The 18,421-nt window shown below is 41.5% G+C and overlaps 1 protein-coding gene across 1 annotated transcript in view; it reads right to left on the bottom strand.

Annotated features, from left to right (window-relative positions):
- LOC144027103 (glutathione hydrolase-like YwrD proenzyme) overlaps nucleotides 1–18,421 on the bottom strand; it is a 112,158-nt gene that overhangs the window by 74,405 nt on the left and 19,332 nt on the right. The window contains 2 exon segments of the mRNA XM_077534399.1: nucleotides 3,504–3,686; nucleotides 5,525–5,681. Of these exon segments, the coding sequence (XP_077390525.1) occupies nucleotides 3,504–3,686; nucleotides 5,525–5,681 (340 nt within the window).

Raw genomic sequence — 18,421 nt, 5'->3', positions numbered from 1 at the left:
GTGGCAACTCTTTTGATAGTTTCAGAGGTTGAACTGGACATGGTGTGCATGTGAATTTTGATGACAATGAATTTCTGCTTTAGTTATTTTTAACTTTCCCTTAAAGGTTTTGATAAATCAAGTAAGTTTTGGATTTTGTTTACCAGCCTTATTAGAAAAGATCCGCCCTTGCCTTGAATAGAACTTCACAATCTATGAGATGACAACTTTTAAAGCATTTACTTGAGTATCTTCATTAATTATCCATCCATCCATTTTCTTGACCGCTCATTCCTCACAAGGGTCGCGGGGGGTGCTGGCGCCTATCTCAGCTGGCTCTGGGCAGTAGGCGGGGAACACCCTGGACTGGTTGCCAGCCAATCACAGGGCACACAGAGACAAACAACCATCCACACTCACAAGCATACCTAGGGACAATTTGGTGCGCCCGATTAACCTGCCATGCGGAAAAGACCCACGCGGGCACGGGGAGAACATGCAAACTCCACCCAGGAAGGCCGGAGCCTGGACTTGAACCGGAGTCCTCAGAACTGGGAGGCGGACGTGCTAACCACTCTCCACCGTCCCGCCTATCTTCATTAATTATTAATGTGATAAATCAGCCCTCGACACAGACAACTGAAACAAAAAAATGGAATCCCAAAGCGTAATGGTACCATTTTCAATTAATGCTGCTAGTATTTACAACAACTTCTCCCCTTCTCAATTAGGCTCTGCTCAATTTGTAATGCTTAATTGTTGACGTGTTGTTTTCAAGCCAAGAGATGCTTTCATAGCTTGAAAATTGAAATACAGGCATCGGAGTTCCGTTCCTACACTAACGATGTAACCCGAATTTTGACTTAAATCGAATTTCCCCATTAAAGTCAATATTTACATACAAATAATTTGCATAAAAAATCTAAACTACATTTAAAAACAAAACAAACAAAAAAACACATTACTGCTTTGAGGTGGATGGAAAGAAGTGGGGGCTGATGTTGAAAAACAGAGGGCAAAGAAACCAAAGATAAGCGCCACCATTAGCTAAGGGCTAAATAGCGGACGAGGGGAAAACACTGCGAGCTATATGGAGGATGAGGAGCCAAAATGGCCGGCGGGGCCAAACTAGCGGAACGGTCGTAACAGTTGTAAAGTCGAAACGCCTTAGGTCGAGTGCGCCTTACCTCGAGGACTCCCTATATCTGTATTTTTTTCTTTGCAGAGCAGTTTTGCGACACAATGGATTCATTGAAGGAGCAACTTTGTAACTGAGGACCTTTTATTTTTTCCAGGTTAATCGCAGGGAACTGAAGCAAGGGTTTTAATTAAACAATAAAAATCTGACACCATAATGAATAAAAAATTTATTTTCATTTTTCTAGAATCAGTATTTTTTGTTTCTTAAATTAACATTGTGTATAGTAGCAAACTACTGTTATTTTCCTGTTTAAAAGTGAAGCTAAATATATATTTTTTTAAATTCTGCTTTAATTTAATTTCCTAAAATAAAATGCATTAAAAATTATCACTTTATTTATTTATTTGCTGTATGTGTAGCTACAAAAAAAAAAAAAAAAAAAAGTATAAAAAAATTAATTCAAAATTAAAGGGCCCAGAGTATAAAAATGCACTTTAGTGGGGTTTTCTATCAATAATATGCATCCCCAGCCTGTCTACAATCAACCAGGTATGAAAAATACCCGTCTGCGACTTCTTTAGCTTTCTCCTCCTTTCTAAAATGTGTGCTTCAAACGGGCAGATTAAACTTCCGTGACTTGGTCACATCAATAAGACACAGAAGTGCACTAAGCTGGTTGCTCCTTCCTTTTTCTCTCCCTGCTCGCAAACACCGCCGTGGAGAGCAAATGGGGAAACAATTATCAGGAAAAAGTGGTTGCTTCCTTCGTCCGAGTCTTTGAGAATATAGTGGATTAATTTTATTTTTGAAGGATGTGTACTGACATAGCATTTCTTGAAGGACAGTTTTGTAAAAGCCTGTTCAGAGCTGGATTTGCGACTCGTTTAAACATAATGGATCGGTCCCATTGATGTGACACCACTGCAAATGTAAAAGATTCAAGTTTAACATTTTATTTTGATTTAGTCTTCTTTCCTATCCTTTCAATTAGAGATGTGCCATATCATACCTTCTACCATATTACAGGTGTATTTTTATTGCTTAAAGTGGGAGCTACATTTGTCGTGGAGGATGTTTGGTGACAAGAGGTCAGATATGATAAAGCAGACAGTGGTTGGATAATACTGCAGCGGTCGCGTACTGTTTTTGCCAAGATACAATCCGTGGTGAGTATTCTGCCGTGGCTGGCAACTCGCCATAGTTGACGTGACTTTGTAATGGTAAGTAGCCGCTAAGCAGTCTCGACGAGACGGCTTGCACGTTGCGACCGCGCAGTGGCCTAAATGTGGACATTTGTGATATTCATAACCGCTTGTAAATGTCTACACGCATTCACGGCAAATCGGATTCATTCATGGCAAAATAACGCACGCGGGAGAGTTGCCGGTTACGGCAAGCTAACGCTATAGTCTTTGTAGTAGCATTATGCTACTTTTTATTACGGTAAACATTATGCCACTTTTCCACATATTAAAATAGTTCTAAAATGTGTAAAAGACATGTTTGTCTGGCGCAAATTGTACCACACTGCTTTTGCTCGCCATGGCCACTCGTTTCCATTCACAACTTTAGCACATGGCTTGCGGTAGTAGCGGAGTCGAAATTACAGCCCCTTCGAGAGAGGAGGCTATGGCCTTGGTGTGGCCTGGTGCAGCTATTTACATAAAAGTGACACACTCCTAAAAGAGCCTGTTTGGAACAGAGCGTTTTGTTGTTGTTGTTGTTGTTATTGATTTGGAGAAAGCAAAAATATTACATCCAAAGTCAATTTTGACGAATGCATGTCAGACATGTCTTTTATATATTTGGCAACTATTTTAGTAGGTGGAAAGGTTGAATAATATGGGACCTTTAAAAAAAATTCAATTGAACTTTTAATCATTTAAGCTTTTGACAATTTTTTCTGCTAGACTAATTTAAAGTGAAACAACTCTGAATCTCTCCTAAAAACACAACAAAATATAAATTAAAATATGGGAAAAAAATAAAAAATAAGGTCTTAACATCCACTGCTTTGAGGAGATTATCCATTTTTTTTCTGTTGGAAAATATCTTCCCTGTTATGGAGAACTTTCTTTCAGGAGGGCCTGACATTGCTACAATGCACAGTCAATCTCCATCAGTATCAAGAAGCAACACTTGCATTACTGGCACTTTTATTGATATCAGAATGTTTTGCTTGTTTTTTTGTGTTCACTCTCTTCCACTCCCTCCTTGTGCTCATACTGACTAATTTGACAATTAGTCTCTTAATTGACCACAACGTAAGCTCTTGAAAATGAGAAAGCTGTTCATTTGCTTTGATCACAAAGGTTGTTGTACATCTGATCTAAACAATGAATCACTACTTGTGATTATGATTTGGTTATTTGTTACAACATACCTGAATATGTCCTTGTGGCTGCATCAAAGCGCCCATGGCTCCCAAGCAGGCAAGGAGTTGCGGCTTTTGGGGTTCAGTTGCACAGTCAGTGAGGAGTGCGGGTATTATGGTGTGGTAGGGCCGCTTCCCCCCAGCCACACAGTTAACGCTGTTGCGATGAAGAGAGAAACTGGCCCCACGATTCTGTGAGGGTTGGAAGAAGATTACACAATATCATAAACCTGACCAGAAATCAATCGTTCATCATGTATCCAAATTGATTATATGGGCAAAAGCAATAATCATTTGAGCAAAGGAAAATAGGAATTGTGCAAACTAAATAATGGACAGAAAACATCCATCCATCCATCCATTTTCTTGACCGCTTATTCCTCACAAGGGTCGCGGGGGGTGCTGGCGCCTAACTCAGCTGGCTCTGGGCAGTAGGCGGGGGACACCCTGGACTGGTTGCCAACCAATCGCAGGGCACACAGAGACGAACAACCATCCACACTCACAAGCACACCTAGGGACAATTCGGAGCGCCCAATCAACTGCCATGCATGTCTTTGGAATGTGGGAGGAGACCGGAGTACCCGGAGAAGACCCACGCGGGCACGGGGAGAACATGCAAACTCCTACAGAAAACATATAAAAGACAAAAAAAAAAAAAAAAAAAAGTGCCATCTTACTGTAAGAAACAAGTGGAAACAGCACAAAGTAACACAAACGAAAAAATATGGCTAGTGCCACAACAAAACACAAACAACTAAGTCAGTTTAGACCAGGGATCTCCAAGTTCAGTCCTCAAGAGCCCCTATCCAGCCTGTTTTCCATGTTTCTTTCCACTAACATACCTGATTCATGATCGAGATCGTTATAAGGCTTCTGCAAAGCTTGCTGATTAGCTGATCATTAGATCCAGCTGTGCTGAAGGACGGAGGTATGGAAAACAGGCTGGATAGGGGCTCTCGAGGACCTAACTTGGAGACCCCTGGTTTAGACGTACAGTGGTACCTCTACTTAAGAAATTAATTGGTTCTGGAAGAAAGTTCTTAAGTAGAAAATTTTGTAAGTTAGAGACACATTTTCCCTAATCCGTTCCAAGCCTCCCAAAATTCAGACCTAAATGTTTTATAAAGCATAAACATCCATTTTTATTTTTATTTTATTTTATTATTTTTTTTTAATCAATGGGCAGTGCAAGTTCTTGTGGAGAGCTACCTGGTCAATGGAGTTGTGAAATCAAAAACAGCCACTAACTATGGCCAGCAGATGGCATCATTGTATCTCTTTTCAATGGGCTGAAGGCATATGAAATTACAATGAAACATGACAAATCTGATGAAATCGCACATTTTCAAGAATGATGTGAATGATCCTGTCAAACTTTGTCACATTAAATCTAATTCACAGAGCGTCACTAAACAAAAAAAAATATTCGGGTCCAAGTCAATTGTTGTGGAGAAAATGTATCTTTTTCACAAAAAGTTTGTTTTCGCCTTGTTTTAAAAAATGTTTTCAATGTCACTCAAATGGTCCATTTTCAAATGGTTATTACTAAAGAACGCAATAAGATAGAAACATACTTTTTTTTTTCTAATGAGAGATTGGAATCCAATCTTTCATGCGGTATCCACCATACCTATGTAGTCATAGTGCACAATATTCTGTTTGCCTTGAAAGATGAGTGAAAATGCTCAAAATCGTCTGGCTCTGTCGGGGTTGTTTTTTTGGATAACGTTTGGCAGTCAAAGAGTTAAAAAAAATCATGAACAGTAAATATGATTTTTGCAAGAGAATCTAAAACTGGATGAGCGTGTAAATCTGCACAATTTTTTAAAACTAAGTGGTTAAGCCCTGTCTGCAGAGGGGAAACCTTGCAGTTAATAGTCTGGATTTAAAAGGAGCCTAATAGGTTGGTACTTGGTAAGTAGGTAAATTACACATTAGTAGATTGGCTTCAGCCATTGAATAATCATCTTCGTTCACATTTGACACAGAAAAAAACCCAACGGACACTCTTGCGCTGCATCTCAGACCTGAAGAGAGAAACCCCAGTCCTTTGGCACAAGCCCGGTCCCAAAGCCCATATATGTGCTGTTGATGAAAGAACAGGCATTCCCTTGACTGTCAACCACGCAGAAATAGACGGTGTCACTTCCTGCCATCAGGGCAAGCTCTACATCTTGCATGGCCCTAGGACACACAACCAATAAACAAAATAACTCTACATCAGTTAAAATGCACACAAATGATCTCCGCAGACCCATATGCCAGTGTTTGTCAACCTGGCTGGATAAATAAACAGCTGAATAGGTTAAGGTTTAGGTTTATGTATTGAACAGGTTAACTGTACCTTCTGCCATCTAGGTGAAGATTATATGATCGTTTGGCCTGTCACTAAACATCGCTGGCATAGATACAGTACATGAACAAAGATGTACGATTTATAGTAGCTAAATAATTTTACCCAATTAATTGAAATTGGATGATTTGCCACAGCACAACTAACGATCTCATGACAGTAGTTGGGACTCACTGTCATAATGCTACATTTAATCACAGGAGTGTCTCCCTAATCTCTGAATTTCTATGTCACCTATTTAACTAAAGTTACAGTGTGTAAAAGTTCACCAATGGATGTCGCTAAACAATAGAATGCAGCCGAAGCGTGTGCATTTCGATGCACTCGCACAGCAGTGACTCAGAGAAACCACGTTCCACAAGCCTACCACCAATTACTATTTGGCGTGAGGAAGCGAGCAACTCGGGGAGCGAGGGCAACTTGGCAGTCAGAGAGAACCCTGGCGAGTGGCGCTGAAAGACCGAGCGAGCCAACACTAGCCAGAGCAGCTAGCGGGAGTTTGCTGGAGCCTTGGGCTGGATCGAGTGGCTAACAAGAGCGGCTGGCGGGAGAAGTTAGTAAAAGCTTGCGAGAGCAAAGCAGAGGGCAACAAGCAGAGGTGGGTAGAGCAGACAAAAATTGTACTCAAGTAAGAGTAGCGTTACTTCAAAATAATATTACTCAAGTAAAAAGTAGTCATTAAAAAATGTACTCAAGTAGAAGTAAAAAAGTATTCGCTGAAAAGAATACTCAAGTACAGTACTGAGTAACTGCTTGAATAAGGTCTGATTTATTTTTTAAAAACAATGTAATCAGACAGACAAAAACATTCATTCTGTTGGGGTGAACCCTCTGTTGACACAAAAAATATCAGGCTATGAGTTTAAAGGCGAGTAAGCCATTAAAATCACACATTCAGTTTAATTTGCAAAGTTAAATTAAGTTAGCTATATTAGAGTAGGATTTCTGATAATTAATGTATTAAATCTGAGTGTACACTGAAAATATTGTGGTCACTACATTTCTGTTAATACCCATCCAGCAGAACAATTAGAAACTGTACTTTTTAGCCTAAACCTTTTTTGTTTACATATGCTATCATTGCTACATTGAATAAGAATGGAACGTTGATATGTTTTCTTACTCCATTACATGGAGTCAAGTGTTCATCTGTTCCCAAAACTTCTTTACAGTTAATAATTTGTGACACTTAGTGGCTACCGCCAATTCATGCCTCCATATAACATGTATAGTGATCTGTTTTGTTTATGGCAAAAGTAAACAAAGTGTTTGCAAAAGAGTTGATCTGAAAAGGTCCTTTCCAACACTTAGAGAAATACCTGACTAAATACAGCAAAAAGGGAATTTAGGTCAAACTTACCGCGACATGTTAACTCAGGTTCGATGTGGAATTTTTATATGCCGAAATGTCCGTTTGTTTCGGCAGACACATAAGTGACACGACGAGAGGAGGTAGGACTCAGACGCAGGTATAAAGTTGGCCAACAAGGCTGCAGCTTTAATGACTGGAAACTCAAATCGCCTCTTAAAGAGGGAAAAAAGGCTGAACAAAAAGAGCTCCAAATTGGAGATACCAAAAGGGCACTCAAAAACAGGGACAACAGAAAGCGCTCCACTAGGGAGGAAAACAAGGGGCAAACTAAGGGCGCAAGACAAGGCCAGGCAAAGCATAAAACAAGGACTGTGGTACGAGAGCTGTGAGGACGCTTCCATGCACTGAGATGTGACACTTCGGCAACTGAGGGGAGAATGCAAGTGGCTTTTATTGTCTGGGTTGATTGGTAGCAGGTGGTGATGATCATGGGTGGGGACCGGTAATCAGTGAACTGCAGGAAGGGCAAGTGACCTGGGGTGAGAGGGGAATCAGAATTTCAGGGTAAAACAGGAAACATGGTTGTAAAAATAAAAGCATGGGCCGTCACGCCGGTGGCGGCGTGACAGTACCCCCACCCCTCAACGGCCGGCTCTTGACGGCCCTTCAACACAGAAAGTCCAAAAACAAGGGCGGGCGGAAGGGGGCACGGAGGTGGGAACACGGCCCACCCATCCGTCCCAGACAAAAGGTAGTTCAGGAGGGGGTCCACGACGCCAGACGAGAGTCCCGTCGGGACCGTTCAGGATGTTCCTGACAAAACTTCTTTTTTGTTTAACGAAGGATCAGATTCGGAAAGTACCACGGGAATCTCGTGGACCGGTTTGACTTGGTAGACTTGGCAAGGCGTGGCAAACGTGGCAGACTTGGCGTGGCAGGCTTGGCAGACCTGACGAGGCATGGCAGGCTTGGCAGGCGTGGCAGACTTGGCGTGGCAAGCTTGGCAGACTTGGCGAGGCGTGGCAGGCTTGGCGAGGCGTGGCAGGCTTGGCCGACCTGGTGTGGTATGGTAGACTTTGGCGTGGGCGGCTTTGGCGAGGACGGCTTTGGCGAGGACGGCTTTGGAGAGGACGGCCTTGGCTTTGACGGCTTTGACGGCTTTGACGGCTTTGGCTTGGGCGGCGTGATGCAGAGACTTGGCGTGACTTGATGCAGAGACTTGGCGTGACATGATGCAGAAACTTGCCGTGGCTCAGGGTCTTGGCGCTGCGCCCGGCGAGGCTCGGGGGCTTGAGGCGGTGCCTGGCGAGGCTCGGGAACGAGAGGTTCAAGAGTCAACTGGTTGACTGCGGCTGAGAATGCACTGGTCGCTGATTGGTCCAAGACGTGATCCATACAGTCCTTTCCCCATTCCAGTACGTTCCCGGAGTTCCAGTCGATTCGGGGGTTGTGTTGACGTAGCCAAGGGTGTCCCAGAACCAAGATGGGTGACGAAGCTTGGATTACATGGAAACGGAGGTTATCGATGTGTTGTCCAATTCGTACTTCTAGGGGTTCGATGATATGGGTGATGCAAAAGAGTTCCTTACCATTAAGCGCTCTGGCCTGGACGGTTAGGGGAAGGGGTTCGGTGGTGGCCCGTAGCTGTTTCACGAGGCCCCAGTCCATGAGGCTCTCGTCGGAACCGGAGTCGATGAGGGCTCGCGGGTCTATGGTCATAGCATGGTGGCTTATCCGGACTTGCGTGATTCTTTGAGTCTTAGCAGGACGGGGTGACGGGAAACTCACCGGTGGACCTCTTTTCACTGTGCAAGATCCCACCAGATGACCAAGTTCACCACAGTAGTAGCAGCGGCCTTCTTGGCGGCGACGCTGTCGCTCCTCGATGGTTAGCTGGGTCCGACCAAGCTGCATGGGTTCCTCGTCATTTCCACTGACCTCCCTTGCGGTGGATGTCTGGGGAAATGCATATCTTGAAGACTCCCTTGCCAGTGGATGCTGGAGGGGTCCCGAACCAGGTATCCTTTGGAGTCCGCTGCTCTGCTTGAGCTCCCGCCTCCGATGATCAGTGCGGATGGCAAGCGAAATCAATGAGTCCAGGTCGCCGGGTAAATCACTTGGAAGCAAGAGTTCCTGCATGGAGGTTGTGAGCCCCTTCAAAAAGTGGTCAAAAAGAGCTGTGTCGTTCCAGCCACTCTTGGCTGCTAGAGTTCGGAATCGGATGGCGTAATCATTAACCGATTCTCTGCCTTGTCTGAGATAGCTGAGTTCTCGCGTCTTCTCTCGATCCATGTTGACTGGATCGAAAACTTGGCGGAGAGTCATGCAAAACCCGGCTGCGGTTGAGCAGGTCGGGGAGTTTCGTGCCCATTCCGCGGTGGCCCAGTCCCTGGCTCGTCCAGTCAGGTGCGAGATCATGAAGGCCACGCGGGAACGGTCTGTTGGAAAGGCCTGTGGTGAAAGTTCAAAATGGATATCGCATTCAGTCAGGAATGCCTGGCAGTGTCCTGGTTCTCCCGAGTAACGCTCCGGGGGAGCCAGTCTCAGACCTACTCCGGCCAATGCTGGAGTTGTGGTCGGTGGTTCAGCGGTGGTTTCCTGTCTCGTGGCGGGTAGCGTGGAGTGTTGCAGGTGGCTCATCAGCCCCTGCACCTGTCCAGCAAGTTCACCTATCCGGGTGGCCATGGCTTGCTGGATCTCCTCCAGGTGCGACAAGCGAGTGGCCTGCCTCCGCAGTGCGGCCTCCAACTTATCTGCTGAGTCCATGCTGGCCGAAGTGTACTGACACGACGAGAGGAGGTAGGACTCAGACGCAGGTATAAAGTTGGCCAACAAGGCTGCAGCTTTAATGACTGGAAACTCAAATCGCCTCTTAAAGAGGGAAAAAAGGCTGAACAAAAAGAGCTCCAAACTGGAGATACCAAAAGGGCACTCAAAAACAGGGACAACAGAAAGCGCTCCACTAGGGAGGAAAACAAGGGGCAAACTAAGGGCGCAAGACAAGGCAAGGCAAAGCATAAAACAAGGACTGTGGTACGAGGGCTGTGAGGACGCTTCCATGCACTGAGATGTGACACTTCAGCAACTGAGGGGAGAATGCAAGTGGCTTTTATTGTCTGGGTTGATTGGTAGCAGGTGGTGATGATCATGGGTGGGGACCGGTAATCAGTGAACTGCAGGAAGGGCAAGTGACCTGGGGTGAGAGGGGAATCAGAATTTCAGGGTAAAACAGGAAACATGGTTGTAAAAATAAAAGCATGGGCCGTCACGCCGGTGGCGGCGTGACAGTAAGACACCGTATAAAGCTGTTATTCCGCACGGCGTGTAGGGTAAACATGCTTATTATATGAGGCAATGGGTGTTCGGATTCGTCCTCTCCCCCGCTGCTATGTTCCAAATGCCGCTAGCGTTTCCGGGGGGCGTTCCAAGATGGCCGAGTGAACAGACGTTTACTATCGAGCTCTGCGAAGACAAATGTTTTAAAGCGGTAGGAACCAAATTTGTATACTGTCTGAGACATTCACAACCTTGTTTAGGACAACATAAAGCTTTTGCATCAAAGAAAAGGACAACATGAAAACTGCTCGTAAGAATAAAAGGCCGTTGGGAAGCGACAAAAGGAAGCTAATGCTAACCGAAAGCAAGGCTAGCAGCAGCGACAGGGTGGAGGGTAACCCTCTTATCGACAATTGCCATGATTACACTGCTACACTGACCTTCCCGTTGACAGAGGATGTGCATGATGAATTCCCAGTTCTTCCTCTCACACCTAGTAAGTCTCCAGTGTCAAAGAAAGCTATGCATGAACGGCGGGATACGGAAAATGTGGACATTATTGCTAGCTTGTCGGAGCTAATCAATGCTAGGTCGGGTTCCCTAGCTATGAAGATGGAAGGTCTTAAGAAGACTTTGGACTTCGTATGTGAGGAAATCAAAGATGTGAAAGTGGTCAAGCTGGAAGCAAGAGTCTCGGAACAAGAAGTTCGAGGTGCCACGTGTCAACAAAGAATCACCGAATTGGAGAGGTATTCACGCAGATGGAACCTCAAGCTCTTTGGAGTGGAAGAAACAGTGAAAGAAGATGTGAGGATGGTCGTCATTGAGGTCTGTCAAGCAGTGTTGCCAGAATACAAGACCCGTCTGCCTGGTGCGGTGAATATTGTACATTATCTTGGTCCCAAGCACCAAAACAACAACAAACCGAGGGCAATCATTATCCAATTCATCTCACGGCTTTGTTGAGATGCCATTTGGAAAGCTGCAAAAACTTCCTCGTTCCTGAAGGAGAAGCACCTGAAGTTTGCTGAAGATTTGTCTAAAGAAGACCGGGAACGTCGGAGCAAGCTGTGGCCTTTCATTGAAAAGGCTCGCAAGGATGGTAAAAAAGCCTACTTTGTGGGCTGTCGTGGGTTCATTGAAGGCTCAGAAGTTAACCCAACTCTAGGATGAAGTTGCCGCTTTGAACTTGCATTTGACTGACTTTTCTTTGTTGAATAGCTATATTCTATACCGCTAATAAGTTATGTTGGTTGAGTTCATCATACTTGTTGTATGATAGTTGGACGTGAATGGTCATTTGCATTTGTTTTTTCTTACCGAGATTTTATTTAAGGTAGCAGTGCTCGGTCCCTTTTCGTTGTATACTAATACTACTTTCTAAACTTTGATACTTGTTCTGTTTGTTATTGTATTTTTGATATTTTTTTTTTATTTTGAATATCATTGTCATTGATATCCCTTAATGTCAGGGGGTTAAGACATCTTTGTAAGCGTAAAGCCTTGTTTTTATTTGCCATGAAATTTAAAACTGACTTTTGTTTTTTTCAAGAGAGTCACTCTTTAGGTCCAGATGTAAGTTTCTGGAGGTCCCAGTGGGGAAATGATGTGTGGTTTTCACATGGTTCTGCAAGATCAGCAGGTGTTGCAACACTTAAAGGTAAAATTTGTGGAAATGTTTTACTTTCAGAGTGTGATTCCCTCGGTCATTTTGTTTGTCTTATAATTGACTGTGGTAATGCAATCTTTATTACTATAAATTTATACGGATATAATACTAGACACGAAAATGACAGTTTAATTGATCCCTTAGAAACCAAACTGATGGTATGGCTTTCTAAATATCCAAATTCAACTTTGATTATAGGAGGAGACTTTAATGTTACCTTAGACAATACACTGGATAGGTGGCCTACTAAACAAAATGTAACTCGTAATGTAAGATTGGAAAATCTCATGGAAAAATTTAGTCTTATAGATATATGGAGAAGGAAATTTCCTGATGATAAATTATTTACTTGGAGCAACCGTTCAGGCTCGAGACAGTCGCGCATTGATTTCTGGCTGATATCCAATAACTGGCCTGAAGACAGAGTTGCGGTCGACATCCTTACAACACCTCTTACAGACCATAGAGCAATATACATTAAACTGCAGCTCTGCACATCTGAAAGCAATCTTCATAGGTCGTCATATTGGAAATTAAATGGTTCACTTTTAGGGCATTCTGTTGTAAAATCTGAAATTACAAAGATGATTGATACTTTTTTTTTTAGCAAGGCAGTAAGTGAGGGTTCATATGGTTTAAATTGGGAACTTTTTAAGTTTGAAGCAGGTAAATTTTTAAGAAGGTATGGAGCCCAACTGACGAAAGCCAGGGTAGTAGCAGAAGAAAAAATAATTGCACAAATTACCTCAATCTACCAACAACCCCCAGAACAGATTAATGAAGAAGATAAGATAATGCTAAGACAACTCCAACATGACCTTGATGAAATTTATCGGCACAAAGCCGAGGGTGCGTTTGTTAGACCGAGGAAAAAATGGCTTGAGGAGGGAGAGCAGAATTCTGCCTATTTTTTTCGTTTGGAAAAACACCTCTCAACATCCAACACAATCAATTAAACATTAATGGTACAATAATAGATGATGCAAAAGTTCTCTCTATGTTTTGTGGTGACTTTTATGCAAAGTTGTATGATTCAAATTATACTGTGGAGGCTGCTGCACTCTTTATAGACTCGGTGAATAACACAAAAATCGACTCGTCAGACAGACATTTTTGTGACACTCCGTTTGATGTCGAGGAAGTAGTGAAATCTATTGCGTCTCTCAAAACTAATAAATCTCCAGGAACTGATGGTTTGGTCACCGAGTTCTATAAAATGTTTTCAGATCAGTTGGCTCCATTTTTATTACAAGTTTATGTGGAAGCCATAGAGATTGGCGCTCTCCCCCCAAGTCTCACTCAAGGCCTCATTACATTACTTCCTAAACCTAACAAGGACACCCTTTATATTGACAACTGGAGACCTATTTGTTTACTGAATAATGATTATAAACTTTTAGCTTTGATATTAGCAAGAAGAATAAAACATGTTCTAGACACGATTATAGATGAGACACAGTCTGGCTTTATGATGGGTAGACACATCTCTAGTAATGTCAGGCTTGTTCTAGATATTCTTGACTACTCTGACCTCATAGTTGACGATCCTTTCATCCTCTTTTTGGATTTTTACAAAGCCTTTGACACAATTGAACATGACTTTAGATTTTTATGTCTAAAAAAATTTGGCTTTGGAGATTTATTCTGTAACAGTGTTAAAACATTATATAATAAGGCAAATAGTTCTATTAAAATGAAAAATGGCACTACACAGAGATTCAGTGTTAAGCGCGTCAAGGCTGCCCAATTTCGCCATACTTTTTTTTACTTTGTACACAAATTCTGGCTTCTCATATTTCAAATAGTGCTCTTCAAGGTATACATATTGCTGAGAGAGAAGTTATCATCAGCCAAGTGGCTGATGATACAACAATTTTTCTTAAGAATGCTAGTCAAGTAGCTATTGCTCTTAACATTATAAATGAATACTCAAAAGCTTCTGGCTTGACACTAAATGTGAACAAATGCCAACTCTTACCTGTTAGGGACTGTATGGAAACCAGTATTTGTAATATTAAGATCCAAATGAAAGCAACTTATTTAGGCCTTGTTATTTCTAAAGATTAAACAACAAGAATGCTCGATAATTTCATTCCACTGATTAAGAAAACACAAACTAAGTTAAATCGATGGCTGCAAAGAAATTTAACTTTGAAAGGGAGAGTTTTACTTTCTAAGGCGGAGGGCTTATCTCGTTTGACTTACGCTGCTCTATCCCTTCATGTAGATAACAAAATTTGTAAGGATGTCGACCATATGCTCTTTAACTTCCTATGGAAGAACCGTACACATTATATCAGAAAGAGTGTTGTAATGAACAGCTATGAGTCTGGAGGTCTCAATGTACTGGACTTTACTACATTAGATAATACATTTAAAGTTAATTGGGCTAAACATTTTATTAAAAATCCTGTTTCAGTTTGGAACTTTATTCCTCATTATGTTTTTGCTAAATTTGGTGGTTTAAATTTTAGTTTAAGTTGTAATTTTAATGTGGACAAAATTCCTGTTAAACTATCTGTTTTCCACAAACAAGTTTTTTTGGCATGGTCAATGATTTACAATCATAATTTTTCGCCACATAAATATACAATATGGAACAACAAAGACATTTTATACAAGAACAAATCTCTTTATTTCTCTGACTGGGTAGAGAAAAAGGTGCTTTTCGTCCGGCAGTTATTTGACAGCAATGGGCAACTCATGTCTTATTTAGAGTTTTTGAATACCTACAAATTTCAAGTTTCGCCAAAACAATATGCTATTGTATTTAATGCAATACCAACTGGAGTTAAAATGCTTTTTAAAAATAATTCTGTATTGCCCTGTCCTCTTTCTCTCCCCAGTATTTTAGAGACAGAGATTGGTCATTTCTGTCTGACATCAAGTAAAGATGGCAATAAGAAAATTTGTGCTCTGTTTCAGAAGAATATTGTCACTATCTCATATGTTGTGTCCTATTGGAATTGTTTTGTTACAGACATTAATTGGAAAAAGGTCTGGTCTATTCCAAATAAGTATTTGCTGACAAATAAGGTGAAGGAAGTGTCCTTTAAGATTTTACATAAATATTATCCGGCCAACCACTATATGACCAAGTTCAAAAGGGACATCGACACAAACTGCTCATTGTGTGGAACCCACCCAGAGACAGTTCAACACCTCTTCTGGATCTGTGGACACACTCGGACTTTTTGGAAAGAGTTTAGTAATTTTGTTATTAGGCATCTATATAGAGACTTTTTGTTGAAATGGGAAAATATAGTGTTTTGTTTTTTTAAGAAGTATGTTAATGAAGATATATTTTTTATTGTTAATCTGTTAATACTTATGGCAAAATTCTTTATTCATAAATGCAAGTATGGAAATCAAAAACCCAACTTCACACACTTTCACATTGACATGCTCACCTATATTAGACTTATAAATGGCTCTCATAACAGGAAGGCTATGAAAACTATCACTATTTGTAAAAAATATAGATTGTTTGAATGTACATGAAACCCCTGGCATTATTGTTTTGTTTTGTTTTTGTTTAGTAGTGTTGTCTTTGTTTTGTGTTGTACTTAAGTATATTGATATATGTTCCATTTTGTTCAATCATTATCCTGATCTGTACTTATTCTTTGGTTTAATAAAGCAAAAAAAAATAAAAAATAAAATGCCGCTAGCGTTTCCGCTGCCTGTGGACATGTGACTGCATTGTTATGTCTGATTGGTAGAATGTTAAGGGAAGGAGTCGTCATGTGATTATTGTTGCTACGTCAGATTGGTGAAACAGTCATGTGGCAGAACAGCTGTTGGCGTCTCTGGTAAAGATAATGAACGAAAAAAGGGAAGAAAAAAAAAAGTAACGATTTAGTGTAGCCAAATATAGCGGAGTAAGAGTAACGATCCTTTTTCACACAACTACTCAAGTAAAAGTAAAAAGTATTGTGTGGTAAAACTACTCTTAGAAATACTTTTTTTTTTTTTTTTTTTTTAAGTTACTCAAGTACATGTAACGGAGTAAATGTAACCCGTTACTATCCACCTCTGGCAAGAAGCTGCGGGAGTCTGAATCATCGGATTTCGCGATGACCACCTGCAAGCCCCAGCTGTGGAAGGGAAGAGGCGGTCTACCCATTGGGTCCAACATTAGCTACAAGCACCACCAGGGCTATCTTACGTTCGTTTTGCTCTACTGCCTCTTGAACATACGCTAGCAAGTGAAAGCATGCTAACATATGTTTTGAGCTACGTGACTTAACGGTGCGCCTTTTCGTCGTAAAAATACAGTAGATAATCTTATAGTGCTAATGGACAGCACAACACAATATCGAATTTCAAACAATTAACGCTACAATAATAAACGCAGCATATATGGCTTACTAATCTTCTCATCTCGATGGGTCTTGTATCCACTCTATGTAAGGTCGTCCGGGCGCAACAATTTCAGAATCCTGATCAGAATCTGTCTCGTATGTATATGGTCCAATATATAACATGCCAAGCTCTTCCTCTTCCTCCATATCTTCAAAGATTTGGATCTCCTCATTTAAGCTCGACATATCACTTTCTGAATCCATTTTTGACTGGCTTTGTATACTTTCCGTATTGAACTCTGTCATTAGCCGGGTTTACATCGAACCATGTATTCCGATTAGACTGAATCCGAACGGCCAAACGGAATGAAAATGCTTCATATAAACACCTCGATCGGAATGAAAAGGTTGAACCCGAATGAAATTTCACTGGGAATCACAGGGGTGGTATATATTCCTTTCTTCAATCCGAACGAGCATCATTCATTCGGAATGCAGAGGCTGCGTGCGGCAATGCGAATGTTCTTTTTGGATGTAAATGCTTCATGACGTCGTCGTTTCCACCCACTAAAATGGCGGCATCACCTCAGAGCTTGTCTACGAGGGGACAACTTGTTTTTAAGTACTTTAAACTTGTTTTTATCAAGATGTTGCTTCTATAAAAGTGTTAGCACTATCAAAACTACTGTGCTAAATGACGAATTAACTCAATCTTGATAAATCATGTGATCGATGTCCGTGCATCCCGCGGCTGCCGCGGGCTGATCTGATTAAACGGGGGATGAGGTAAAGGGCAGATTGGAGTGGATCATGTCCCATGTAAACAGGTGACCAGAGATCTTCATTCTGAATAATTTCAGTCGGAATGACTAAAAAGTCTCCATGTAAACCAGGCTACTGTTGTCTCCGGTGTGACATATCACTTTTGTAGGTCGTCAGGCTCTAACTTCAGAAAAACTATTGTTTTGTCAATTTTATTAGACAATGTTTAACTCTTTCAATCCCACGCATTTTCTGACAAGGTAACTCCAGAATCCCACCAGATTTCGCATATTTTCACCCATTTTCAATGCTTATTAGAATATTGTGTGCAATGACTAAATAGACATGGTGGGTGTCGTTTGAAAGATTGGGGTCTCCTCTTTCATTAGAAAAAAAAAGTATGATTCTACATTCTGTTCTTTAGTAATCATCATTTGAAAATGGCTTGATTTGACATAATTCAAGAATCTCGGGCAAAATGAGAAATGAAGCTTTTTGTGAAATGATGCATTTTCTGCAAAACAGTGACTTTTACAGTAATATTTTTTGGTTTAGTGACATCTCAAATATCTGAACAGTCCTTGCCTTCCATAAAACATGAAAAAAAAATGAAAATGTGTTTTTGATAGCAAAATAAGGATTTATTTACATATCTGATAGCGTGTGTAAACAGCAATATTTTCACATTTCACAAACTATTTACAGGAATCTTTGTGCATGTGTGTTGGTGTGCGTGTGCGTGCTCGTGCGTGTGCGTGCGTGCTCGTGCGTGTGCGCTATTTACGTACTATACAGGGAAATAACAGCTCCATTTTCACATTTGATAAACTAGTTTCAAATTTTGGGTTATTTACAAAATATGCATGCATGAATGGGTGCATGGGTTTTGTTTTGAAACCCAATAGTGTCTTTTGCGTGATCGCGTGTGAAGCTTTCTTCTGCATTCAGGGGGACACTGCAAGATGTTCACATGCTTGTGCCTCTGCCAGTGTAGTAGCTGCTTCTGTAAATTACAGAAAATACTGTGATCAAGATGTAATTTTTATTATTGTTGCAAGGTATTGTGATTTTTTTTTACCTCTCGGTCGCACTGCGTGTGACTGCGAAGGGGCCATTTGTGTACGCTGCCCCAACTGTAATCGAATGTTGTGCAACATGCGTTAGTTAGTACGAGGTTACAGACATTGCACATACAGTATACAGAAGCATGTCTGTGAATATTCTCATCCATCCAAGTCATTTCATCCC

Source organism: Festucalex cinctus, chromosome 10 (assembly GCF_051991245.1).
Source record: "Festucalex cinctus isolate MCC-2025b chromosome 10, RoL_Fcin_1.0, whole genome shotgun sequence".
In the NCBI taxonomy this organism is placed as follows: Eukaryota; Metazoa; Chordata; class Actinopteri; order Syngnathiformes; family Syngnathidae; genus Festucalex; species Festucalex cinctus.
The sequence above is the reverse complement of the archived record's forward strand: the minus strand, read 5'-3'. Positions and strand labels throughout refer to the sequence as shown.